Raw genomic sequence first — 13,544 nt, 5'->3', positions numbered from 1 at the left:
TATTATTTTTATTATTTTTGTTATTCTACTGTTATTCTATTGTCATTATTGTTATTGTTATTATTATTATTGTCTGGTGTTGGTCTGTTTATTATTATTATGATTATTATTATTATTATTATTATTATTATTATTATTATTATTATTATTATTATTATTATTATTATTATTATTATTATTAATTATTATTATTATTATTATTATTATTATTATTATTATTATTATTATTATTATTATTATTATTATTATTATTATTATTATTATTATTATTATTATTATTATTATTATTATTATTATTATTATTATTATTATTATTATTATTACTGTATTTTTGCCATCATAAAGAAACTTGAAACTTGAAGAAACTTGTTTTATATTCTATGTAAAAAAAAAAAAAAGAGAGAACACTTTTATAAAAAGAAAAGAAAAAAGGTACCGTTGAGTACCGAATACCAGGAACTGGTACCGGTGTCTGTTCAAATGTGAACGGTACACAACCCTACAGGGGATGATGAACAAAAACAGATAATGCACAAAAAAAAAAGGCATATTGCAGTTTTAAATCTTTTAATGCATTATGACGGAATCTGTTCTGTGCAACTGCCTGCCCAACTGAAACTATTTATTTACTATCTGAAACTATTTATACTCCGTGCCTAGAATGAAAATACCTTTTAATTCTTAAAAAAAAAAATCCTAATGGAAAAGAGCATTTTAAGCTCTTCACTATTATTGTTTATTTCACAATGAATCCACCGCAGCTTGTAACAAAGAGATGCAGGTTATCTTAATGTCATCGATACCTAATGTGTATTTATCTACCTTGTGATTAACTGTAAACCCTTTGTTCCGTGTGTCTTCCTAGGCAATCTGCCCATGCCGACCATCGCTGCGATCGATGGAGCCGCTTTGGGAGGTGGACTGGAGATGGCCCTAGCGTGTGACATCAGAATTGCATGTAAGATGGGAAGGAGGAGGAGGAGGGGGGGTGTTGACGATGATGATGTTGGTGGTGATGATGATGTTGGTGATGGTGATGATGATGATGGTGGTGTTGGTGGTAGGGGTGTAACGGTACGTGTATTCGACTTCACGGTACTAGAGACGTCACGGTTCGGTACATCCAGCCATACGACGAATACGTCTCATTCTACAAATGTATGCTCAATATCTTTACTTTACTTTACACTGGCATACTAACAGTCTTAACACAGAAGGTCATTCATTTAACATAGAATATCAAGCTTGTATTGCCACATTTAGATGATGAATAAAACGTTGAAGCTTGTAAAGGCATGATGACTAGCTGACAGAACTAATTAACGCGCACTCTGCACTGGGCTGTTTCTCCCCTCCTCCCCTCCCCCTTACTACAGGTGTGCCTGAAACTAAACCATGAATGAATGATGTGTTTGTAACACAGCAGGGTCATTACAATAGGCTGATAGTTCATGAATAGTTCATCGTTTTCTTGTTCGCCTAATAATGTTCACCAATGGAAAGACACACACACACACACACACACACACACACACACACACGAACACACACACATGCACACACCAACTTTCTTCCGCGCTACTTTCCCCTCACAGCTGATCCGAGAGAGAGAGGAAAAAACACGCAGACATACTTTTACTGATTTGGACTGTCTGGTCCTCTGAGCTCCTCTCCTGTCGAGCTGCTGTGGTGTTTAAATCCAAAATATTGATAAATCTTCTGCCATTGTTGTGTAACATGTCATCTCTTCTCTAGAGCCTTCTTTCTCTGCTTCACGTGAAGTTAAATCTACTCTAGAAGTGAAACTGAAACTTAAAAAATATACACCGGTGAGGGGTGGGGGCGGTAGGCAATTCATTTACTCAAGTGGATTCCTGAACACAGAATGACACCTTTATCACTGACTGACTACCACAGCAACAAGCCTAGGTGGAACTAAGTATTAACTTAATAAACAAATATTATATTTAATAATAATTATTAGAAATATATAATGATCATTATAAATATTTTGTTCCTGTTGTACCGAAAACCGTGACCCCAAAACCGAGGTACGTACAGAACCGTGGCTTCTGTGTACCATTAACGCCCCTAGTTGGTGGTGACGGTGGTGAGGTAGTTAAGATAAAAGTGTGATTATTAGCATCGTAGGAAAACATGACATAGCTGAATTGCAGTCAGCAGCCTTGGATTTAGACTTGGATGGATGCCCTGATCTGTGAATACGTAGTAGGGATGAGAATTTCTGAATTTTCTAATAGTCCTGCCAGTCTCCACATCCGATTTAAAAATATATATATATATAATTATTAGTGCTGTCAACCGATTAAAATATTTAATCGCGATTAATCGCATGATTGTCCATAGTTAACTCACGATTAATAAATTTTGTATCTACCTTAAATGGATATTTTTCAAGTTCCAAGTTTTAATACTCTTATCAACATGCGAGTCAACAAATGCTTGCTTTATGCAGCCATTTAACACAAAAGGATGACCCTCATGCATTGCAAATTTGCATCAAATTCAAAACAGAGTGATGCACAAAATAACTTAAAAGAAAATAATAATTTAAAACAATGAATAAAGTGTGCATGAAATAATAGGGGAAAGAAAACGTTAGGAACTTGTTACATTCACCCACACAAGGGCTGAGTAATCACACCCCCCCCCCCCTCTCTCTCACACACACACTCTTCTAGATCTCTTTCTCTCTTGCCCCTTCCTCATCTCTCTCACCCCCCCTCTCTCTCTATATACCTCACACACACACACACACACACACACACACACACACACACACACACACACACACACACACACACACACACACACACACACACACACACACACACACACACACACACACACACACACACTCACACACACACACTTCAGAAACAAACATAGTACCAATGAGAGCATCAATAATACACCTGTGAAGTCTAGTAAAGTAAAAAAAATAAAAATAAAAATAATATTTCGTAAAAGTTAATTGTGAGTTAAAAAAAATAGTGCCGTTAATAGAATCGGGCGATAACGCATTAATACCGCGTTAACCTTGACAGCCTTAATAATTATTTATTGCGGGCGTTCCCGACGCCTAATGCATGCACAGAGACGAAAAAGGTATCTATCTTCTTGTCTAACTGCAGGGTAGATGGCAAATAAGCAAATTTCCCAAAATGTTGGCGTGTTCTTTTAACTGTCACGTCGTTCAGTACCTTACAGCAAAAAAGAGTGAAATTCACTTTGTTGTGGTTCCTCGACCATAGCAGCATCCAATATAATATAAATAAAATAAAATTAGCACCAGAATAAAAATAAAATAAGATAAAATATTACTAAAATAAGATGACTACGGTATATACAGTTCTAAAAAAGTGTGCAGTGCAGATAACAGGATGTAGATATTATACTATGTCAAATTAAATAACAAAATGGCTATGTACAGTTCAAACTAGAAGGGGGAAAAAAGGTATGTTGTGTAATGTGCAATAATTAGATGTTACAATATATATCATAGTAGGGATTTTAACTGTACTACTACTTTCTTTTGGTTTCTCTAGCTACCACAGCGAAGATGGGACTGGTCGAGGCCAAACTCGCCATCATCCCAGGAGCAGGTGAGCTTGGATTTCTTTGTTGCGCGTTGTTTGCTTTTTCGTAGGGAAACCATCTAAACTGGGGCTGGACGGTATGGCCTTACATTTACATCACAGTATATTTAGACATTTGGACGGAAACGGTATATATTTATATATATATATATTTTTTTTATAATAATAATAATAACTAAAGAAATGCTTTAGGAGCAGGACAAGACTCTGGGATGGTAACAGTTTATTCTGCACACACACATACACAAGCACACGCACACACATACAGAGTAACATCTGGCTACTTATAAGCATTGAACAAGAGAGGGAGAGAGAGAGAGAGAGAGGGAGAGAGAGGGAGAGGGAGGGAGAGAGGGAGAGAGAGGGAGGCAGAGAAGCAGAGAGAGGGAGAGAGAGAGAGAGGGAGAGAGAGGGAGGGAGAGGGAGGCAGAGAAGCAGAGAAGCAGAGAGAGAGAGAGAGAGAGGGGGAGAGAGAGAGAGAGAGAGAGAGAGAGAGAGACCACCCGTGGTCTCAACTAACCACGGGAGTTTGCACTTTAAAGATGTTTGAAATGCCCCCTCCATCCGCGGAGTCTTGAGAAATGCGTCTGCAGATCGCTGCTTCATGCTGTTTGTGAATCGACAGCTGGGGCGAGCGAGGGGCGACCGACGCGCCGTGTTGACTCTCCCCTCTCGCTCGCCCCCCGCCGCTCCACCGTGCCAGCGGCGCAGCGTGACGCCCTTTTCCCGGAGATCCAAATTCTCCTTAGTTCTTTATTTAGCAGCACGTCTGTTTAGTCTGTTGACCGAAAAGGGAGGTTAAAAAACAACACATCCTTCAACCAACAACCACATCAGAGACCGGCGTTCTGGTCGCGAGGGCGGCGGGTTTCGACGTGGGATCAAATGCACAAAGGGGCCGACCGACGCGACGTGACGTCTACACACGACGGGGCGAACACGGGTAATGACACGCCGGAGTCGTGTTCTCGGGGTCCGTAACCACCTGCGGTTAGTCGCATAGAAATTTGGCACTACAAATCGCTCACAGTAACAAAAACGAAAAGTCACGAATAAGAATAAAAAAAGCCTAAGAATACAATACGGTCCGGGATATACATTTCCTATGTTACATTCTAATATAAAATATAATACAAATATACAGTAAGTGTAACTGAGGGGTACAATTCCCTGACTGTATTGATAAGTATGGTATCATTAAACCACTACCGCTTTATGTACTTTAATTACTGGCCATACAGTACACGATATCTAAGTATGATGAACACTTTCCCACATATGAAATCAGGTCCACACAAAGGTAATAGTCAAATATTTAATATATAGCAAAAGGTACATATAATAATTACTTATTACATTTATGATTTGAATTGAATGCTCTTGTAAGGCAAATGAGTACTCGTAGGCAAATCAACACTGAATGTCCAATCTCTGGTTACACAGGAAGCAAGTATACAACCTGGCTCTTAGGGGATTATATCTATGGTCACTTAATGATTATAGCTGGATAATATACTGAAGGGGTCCCGCCGGTTGTAAGCCAGTAGGGGGGGTAGGAGAGCCGTCGGCTGTATCCCGTCTGGTCAACGATTTCTAGGGAGAATTCAGGTACAGAACACAGTGCCCGTAGAACCTTGATCCGCAGATGAATACACTTGGGCTCTCTTGTAGACGATAGCTGTAGCTGTAGCTGTAGGTCCACAACGGAGAAGAAGCGAGGCGACCTCAGTCTGGTCTGAGCGCCGTCTCACCTTGGCTCCTCTCGGGGTAAATCCAACACTCACCGGTGTTGGCGATTATCCGCTCCACAAATCAAAGCACCAAAGCAAATAGATATTCCATGCCGTATAGGGCTCAGCAGTCGTCGGGGTAGGTAATCCAATGTGCAGGTCCACTCGTCCTCGCCCAGAACTCCTCGGATGAAAGCACCACGCGTGGTCTGCCCAACCTGGTTAAGACTCTAGATAACGCGAGGAAACGATGGGGGTGCTGCTCACTTTAGAACTCTAACCGAACGATGCACCATACATAATAGACTATTATTACTTAATAGAAATACGGTGCCAAACTCTGGCAATTCAGCTATTAATTCGCACGAGGTATCACTGCTATTCTAAGGCCAAACAGGCCGTACTACACCGCACGCGGTATCGTGGGGTGAGGCTTCACGTCTTGTTACTTAGTTGGGTAGAAGGGTAAAGGACTAAGAGGAATTCTACATTTCTTGCGCCATATTTATATGCACAGTGGACAAGTAGTGCCGCTCTGCTTTCGGTAGCCGTATTCCTGCGCGGAGCTGAGGCTAGTAAGGGCATGTCTCGTCGGTACCTTTGAACTTGAACGCCAGGGGCTTGTCCCTGGCGCCTGGTCCTTTTGTCCAATAAGAGAATGAACTATTATGGGCTGTAGTAGAATAAAGGGATATTCAGTGTATATGTACAAGGAATATACAAGGGATATCAAACGATATACAAATACTATTAAATATATATCCATAAATAAATATATATATTCGGTTTAATCTGATCCTTCACAACAGCCGCCCCCTAATTAGTCCCACCTAATTAGCTGAGCAGAGACAGATTAACCGCACTGTCCACTACTCAATGTCCGCTGTAAGGGTCAGTCAACTCACAAAGTCATAGGGTCATGGTCGTCATCAATAGTATCAGGGAGCCTTGGCAGTTCTATTAGCCTCGCCACGGGTCGGGTGTAAGTCCGTCCTTGGACGAGCACTTCAGCTGCTCGGACCTTTCCATCGGCACCGGTGATCACTTTGCTTACGCGGCCAGCCGGCCACATAGCTCTGGGTAGTGACTGGTCGATGATCATGACGACTGTTCCTTCCGTCAAATTGTCTCTCTCTTTTACCCACTTCTGGCGGGTCTGTAGAGACGGTAGGTAGTGGAGTAGGAAGCTGTTCCAAAACTTATCAGCCAGTACTTGACTGTACCTCCACATTCTTCGGCCGTTCGCTTCTTCAGGCCTGTACATTGTCTGTGGTAGCGCGGGGTCCAGCCGCCCCATCAAGAGGGTGTTGGGGGTGACTGGGTCGACATCTGCTACATCACTTGAGACGTAACCGAGGGGCTTTGAGTTCAATACTCCCTCGATCTCCGTGAGGACTGTCATTAGGACTTCTTCCGCCACAGTCTGGGCCCCAAGCACGGCGTACAGGGCTGTCTTTATGGAACGTACTTCTCGTTCCCAGGTTCCACCGAAGTGAGGTGCGTTCGGGGGATTAAACTGGAAGTCAATCTGGGATGGAGCGAGGTGGGTCTTAAGTTCTGGGCCCATAGCTTGGAAGCTCTCTCTCAGCTCTCTTTCTCCGCCTTTGAAGTTTGTCCCGTGATCAGACAACAATGTAGACGGTTTTCCTTTCCGTGATGTGAATCTTCGGAAGGCCATAAGGAATGAGTCTGTGCTCATGGTTGGAAGGAGTTCGATATGTATCGCTCTGGTGGTCATGCATTTGAATACAATACCCCACCGCTTCTCGGTTCCTCTTCCTCTCTTTATATACAGCGGGCCAAAACAGTCCATACCGGTGGAGTGGAAGGGCTTGTCGCCGAGTCGGAGGCGACAGGGAGGTAGGTCAGCCATCCGGGGTATACTGGGCTGCGCGCGCCACTTACGGCAGTCTAGACAGGTTCGCTGGAAGCGCCGCACTGCTTCTCTCCCTTGCAGTATCCAATAACGACGTCTGATCTCCGCGAAGACTCTCTCTGCCCCTGCGTGGTGCACATCCTCGTCGTATTTCTTTATGATCAGCTCTGTGACCTTGTGTCGGCTGTTCAAGACTATCGGGTACTTAACGTCATCCGGTAGGTCTGGGGCTCTCCGCAGACGACCACCCACTCTGATGAGATTATGGGCGTCGCTCTCGGGGGCCAGGTGAAGCAGTCTGCTGTCTGATGGGACGGGCTTTGCTCCCTGTAGACAGGCTAGCTCATCGGGGAACGAGTCTCTCTGGGCTCGTTGTAGTAGAAGGAGTTCTGCTTCTTCGTAGTCAGCTGCTGAAATGTCAGTTGTGGGCTGAACCTCTGGGTGGTGCCACAGAAATGTCTTTAGCTGCGCACTCTCTAGGGTGAGGCAGTCGTCTAGAACCGGGCCTGTGGGGACGAGTGTGTGTGTCAACCCACAGAACATAGGTTTCTTGTTCTCTGCCTCCTCTTTACTCGCCTCCCGTGGGGTGGGTGTAGGCCACTCTTCTTCGGGGAGCTTGAGGAACTTTGGCCCGTCACTGTAGAGGTTGTGACGGGTGAGGTCATCCAGGGACATTCCCCGGGTGATGACGTCAGCTGGGTTGTGTTTGGTGTCCACATACCTCCAGCTGGTTACTTCTGTTAACTCTTGAATCTCGGTGACTCTGACTCCCACGAAGACCTTGTATCTGCACGAATCGGACCGGATCCATGTGAGTACGGTCGTGGAGTCTGACCACAAGATTGTTCTTTGCACCGGGATGGTGAGTTCACGTTGGATTAACGTGGCGAGCTGCGCTCCTGCTAGGGCTGCGCAGAGCTCTAGGCGTGGGATAGATTGTTGCTTGCGTGGGGCTATTCTTGAGCGAGCCAGGATGAAAGCAGTATGTATTTCTCCTCCCTCCTCTTGGGCACGCAAGTAAGCCACCGAACCGTAGGCTACTTCGGAGGCGTCGCTGAATACGTGCAGGTCGATCTTGCATGTCTCTGGCCTCACTGTGGGTGGGAAGTAGCTGCGGCGTATATTAACACCTGGGAGTGAGCGGAGTTCCGTCTCCCACTCTCTCCATGTGGATGCAAGGTGTTCGGGTATGGGATCGTCCCAGCCCTGGTCTTTGTCCCATAGCGCTCTTACAATCATCTTTGCCCTGGTGGTGTAAGGTAGAATACATCCCAACGGGTCATATTGTCTGGCGAGTGTTCTGTATACACTCCGTCTGGTGGTCGGTATTGCCGTCGACCTTCCCTGCTCCTTGATCAGGGGTTTGTGTCTATAATGGAGCGAGTCTGTTTTGAAGCGCCAGACTAGTCCTAGTGTCATTTCTTGGGCTTCTCCTGGGATGGTCGCCATCCAGGTATCGCTACTCGCGGCCTTGTCCTCGGGGGAGAGGCGGCGCAGTACTTGCGGGTCGCTGCTGGCCCACTGCCTGAGATCAAAGCCGCCTTTGATCAGGGAGGCGCGGAGCTTGAGTAGGAGAGCCTCGGCTTCTTCTGGCGTCGAGACGCTTTGTAAACAGTTGTCCATGTAGAAACTATTTGTCACACTTTGTTGGACCTCTTCATCTGCTGCTGGGTCCTCTGCGACGTGCTTTTGCAGTGCAAACGTAGCACAGCATGGGCTGCATGTGGTTCCGAAAGGGAGGACTTCCCATTGATAGATGGTTGGGTGCTCATCTCCGATCCTCTCTCTCCATAGGAACCGCAGCAGGGGCTTGTCCTCCTCCACTAGCCTCACCTGCAGGAACATCCCTTTGATGTCGCCGCTGATAGCCACCTTGTCCTGGCGGAAGCGTAGTAGCACGCCTAGTAGGGAGGGGCCGAGTGTTGGGCCGGCCAAGAGTTCTTTATTCAGATTTTGTGATCCGATCTGGTAGCTGCAGTTAAACACAATGCGATCCTTGCCGTTGTGGTGGACCTTGTGGTGCGGCACGTACCATGATTCGGTCGTCTGATCGGCCTCTTTAATGTCAATTTTCTTTATGTGTCCCGCTGTGATTAATTTGTTAATCTCAGCGCGGTACACAGCTTCTTGAGCGGGGTCTTTGGCTAGGCGCCGCTCTGTGTTCAATAGATACCGCTCCGTCGCCTCTTTTGTAGCACGAAAGGTGGGCATTCCCTCTCGCCTCAGGAGTGGAGTTGCGTATCTCATCACTCCGTTGACGTTGACTCTCTTTGTCCCGTGCTCGAGGAGGGCTATAGCGTAGATATCTTCCTTAGAACAAATGTCTTTCTTTTCGTTCTTAAAGGGCATTGTCTCTAGTGTCCATAGCCTCTCTACATGCTGCAGGAGTGTGGTGTCTCCTTCTGTCGCTCTGGAGTGGAGGCAGCTAGTGGCTGCTGTTCGGTTAAGAGACTTGGCGAGGGGGCCTTGTAACGTCCATCCTAGGCGGGTCTCGACTGCTGCAGGACAGCCTCTGGGTCCTGTATGGACCCGGTCTATCGGGACTATGAGGTCTGCATGGTCGGAGCCTATCAGCAGGGTCGGGGTGGCGCCGTCTATGAGCGGGATAGGAAGTTGACGCAGGTGCACATATTTCTCCATCAGCTTGGCGATGGGGTAGGTGTACTGCGATAGTCCTATTTCTTGGCTGGTGAAAGCATTAGTAATCCTGTACCGTCTCTCTGGCTGCCCGCTTGCTGCGATAGTGAAGGAGACATTCTCGCCCTTTATCGTCTTTAGATCTCGTCTTATTGTCCGAATAGTCATCTGGTTCTCGCTCCCCCGTAGCCCCAGCTGGGCCGCAGCGGACGCGAGGAGAAGGGTCTTCTCTGACCCGTCATCAAGGACGGCGTAAGTGTCCATGATCTTGTCTTGGTAACTCAGGGTTACACGGACCACCTTTAAGAGCACCTGGGCGCCGCTGCTGCTAGCGGGGTCAATGTACATAACACTTGCCTTTGTGCTGTGGGATGGTGCAGGCTTTCTTTTGTTACTGTCGTGTAGGACATCCAGATGGGCTCCGTCACACCGACTACACTTCTTCTTTAGGCGGCACTCGGCTGCCATGTGACTGCGCGCACATCGGTAACAGCGCCTGTTGGACTTTATCCAGTGACTTACTTCTTCAGCGGTCATCTTCTTGAACTGGTCACATTGTGACAACCAGTGTTCCTTCTCGCAGTACGGGCACACCATCTTCCACTTCTCTTTCGTCGAGGGGGTACTGTGGTTCTTGCTGCTCGGTACTGATTCTGATTGGTGCATGACAGTCACCGATCTTCGGCCATCGTTTACTCTCCTAGGTCCCTCTCTGGAGCTTGGCGTGCTCCGCACGAACGTATCCAGCCGTAGGCTGCTGACTTCTCTCGCCAGGAAGTCGGCTAAATCTAGGAGGGATGGCTCGGGACCGTTAGGATCACGGTGGTCTCTTTGCCGCCTGAAGCGCTCCTGTCGGGCGAGCGGCAGCTTCTCTAAAATCCTCTCGACGTTCGAGTTTGCGTATAGTTCGTGCATACCCTTTTCTCGTTGCGCCCCCAGCATCCCTACCAGGGATTGTACTTTTATAGACAGGTCGTCTAGTTAGCGATTGTCTGTTGCTGGGGGTAGGCGGTCGATATGCCTTATCTCCTGTATTACGTAATCCCATATACGTCCATATCTCTGGTCCAGCGCTGCTAGAGCCGCGGTGTATGGGGTCGTAGAGGTGGCATAGGCCAGCGCTATGTTGTGCGCTCGGGGCACTTTCAGGTGCTTCAATAATATTGCATACTTGTGGCGTTCATCAGCGACATCCACCATCATTGTCTCTAAGCACATCCGGAGCTCCGTGTACTGTGCTCGATTCTCATGGGTGAAGTCTGGAAACGTCGGTGTGCCAATGTATGACGCCTTGGACGGCTGGCACATCGGTGAGCGTTGGAAGAGAGGCCTCCTGGGCGAGTCTCTTCTTACGCCTCTCGGTGGGCTGGTACTGGCAGGGTACCATGGCCCGCTGGTCCAGGTGCTATTCCTCGGGACTGGTCGTGCGTCATGCTCACCCGTGAGTCGAGTCGGGGGTCTGTAGCGCAGAGCCGCGGCGGTATAGCCTGGGCTGTACTGGACCTCCTGGTCCTGTGGAGTAATGTGCTGCTGTCGGGCTTGACTCTCCTCTTCTCCCTCTTCTTCTTCTGCCAGGTCACCTAGATCCTGTAGTCGTCTATTTAGCCTCTCCGCGGTGTCCGCCGTTCCTTCCTTGTAGCTGGGTCTCACTTGGACCGGTCGGGGAAGGAGTTCGGAGGGGGGTGTAGACTCTCTCTGGTGGTCGAGTTCAAGGTCGCCTAATCGGTTAGGGGAGGGTGCCCTTGACGTGTGTCTTGACGAGGCTCTGGAACCCCTTGTGGAGGGAGGGGGTGTTGCCCTGGTGATCAGCTGCTCCATTAGCTGCGCTTGTAGTCTGTCGCGCTCGGCTTGTAGTCTGTCGCACTCGCCCTGTAGTCTGTCGCGCTCGGCTTCGCGCTGGATGAGAGCGATGTCGCGCTCTGCTTCTCTTTGGGCACCGTCAGCGGCGCGCTGGGTGTCGGACCGGTCTCTTGCCATATTCTCTTCCGTCTGAAGGCGTCTCACTTGGTCAGTTACATTAGAACCCACTAGGGCCTCTGTGGTCGGGGTATCCTGGTTGATAGGGTCGGACATAATTTTACTTTCTACTTTTACTGCGTTTACTGTTTGTAGAAGGCTAGGTAGTTTACTGACAGCGTAATCCTCTAAGTACTGAGGTGGCTGTCGTCTACGTTGCGGGCGTTCTACTTTAGGAGGACCGTTTCGTGGAGTGTTCATCATAGGCCATTTCAATATTAATACCACTATATTAATATTACACTAATTACCATCCGGCTCGAAGGACCAATTGTAACTGAGGGGTACAATTCCCTGACTGTATTGATAAGTATGGTATCATTAAACCACTACCGCTTTATGTACTTTAATTACTGGCCATACAGTACACGATATCTAAGTATGATGAACACTTTCCCACATATGAAATCAGGTCCACACAAAGGTAATAGTCAAATATTTAATATATAGCAAAAGGTACATATAATAATTACTTATTACATTTATGATTTGAATTGAATGCTCTTGTAAGGCAAATGAGTACTCGTAGGCAAATCAACACTGAATGTCCAATCTCTGGTTACACAGGAAGCAAGTATACAACCTGGCTCTTAGGGGATTATATCTATGGTCACTTAATGATTATAGCTGGATAATATACTGAAGGGGTCCCGCCGGTTGTAAGCCAGTAGGGGGGGTAGGAGAGCCGTCGGCTGTATCCCGTCTGGTCAACGATTTCTAGGGAGAATTCAGGTACAGAACACAGTGCCCGTAGAACCTTGATCCGCAGATGAATACACTTGGGCTCTCTTGTAGACGATAGCTGTAGCTGTAGCTGTAGGTCCACAACGGAGAAGAAGCGAGGCGACCTCAGTCTGGTCTGAGCGCCGTCTCACCTTGGCTCCTCTCGGGGTAAATCCAACACTCACCGGTGTTGGCGATTATCCGCTCCACAAATCAAAGCACCAAAGCAAATAGATATTCCATGCCGTATAGGGCTCAGCAGTCGTCGGGGTAGGTAATCCAATGTGCAGGTCCACTCGTCCTCGCCCAGAACTCCTCGGATGAAAGCACCACGCGTGGTCTGCCCAACCTGGTTAAGACTCTAGATAACGCGAGGAAACGATGGGGGTGCTGCTCACTTTAGAACTCTAACCGAACGATGCACCATACATAATAGACTATTATTACTTAATAGAAATACGGTGCCAAACTCTGGCAATTCAGCTATTAATTCGCACGAGGTATCACTGCTATTCTAAGGCCAAACAGGCCGTACTACACCGCACGCGGTATCGTGGGGTGAGGCTTCACGTCTTGTTACTTAGTTGGGTAGAAGGGTAAAGGACTAAGAGGAATTCTACATTTCTTGCGCCATATTTATATGCACAGTGGACAAGTAGTGCCGCTCTGCTTTCGGTAGCCGTATTCCTGCGCGGAGCTGAGGCTAGTAAGGGCATGTCTCGTCGGTACCTTTGAACTTGAACGCCAGGGGCTTGTCCCTGGCGCCTGGTCCTTTTGTCCAATAAGAGAATGAACTATTATGGGCTGTAGTAGAATAAAGGGATATTCAGTGTATATGTACAAGGAATATACAAGGGATATCAAACGATATACAAATACTATTAAATATATATCCATAAATAAATATATATATTCGGTTTAATCTGATCCTTCACAACAGTA

General features: G+C 46.8%; 1 protein-coding gene across 1 annotated transcript in view; it reads left to right on the top strand.

The window, feature by feature from the left end:
- The window catches only part of auh (AU RNA binding protein/enoyl-CoA hydratase), a 103,113-nt gene that overhangs the window by 47,782 nt on the left and 41,787 nt on the right, over positions 1–13,544 (top strand). The window contains exons 5-6 of the mRNA XM_084326167.1: positions 866–958; positions 3,570–3,626. Coding sequence (XP_084182293.1) covers positions 866–958; positions 3,570–3,626 — 150 coding nt within the window. The remainder of the gene's footprint in view (positions 1–865; positions 959–3,569; positions 3,627–13,544) is intronic.

The sequence above is a fragment of the Notolepis coatsorum genome (genome assembly GCF_963971535.1).
Source record: "Notolepis coatsorum genome assembly, chromosome: 12".
Classification (NCBI taxonomy): domain Eukaryota; kingdom Metazoa; phylum Chordata; class Actinopteri; order Aulopiformes; family Paralepididae; genus Notolepis; species Notolepis coatsorum.
This window is presented reverse-complemented; position numbering and strand designations above follow the sequence as displayed.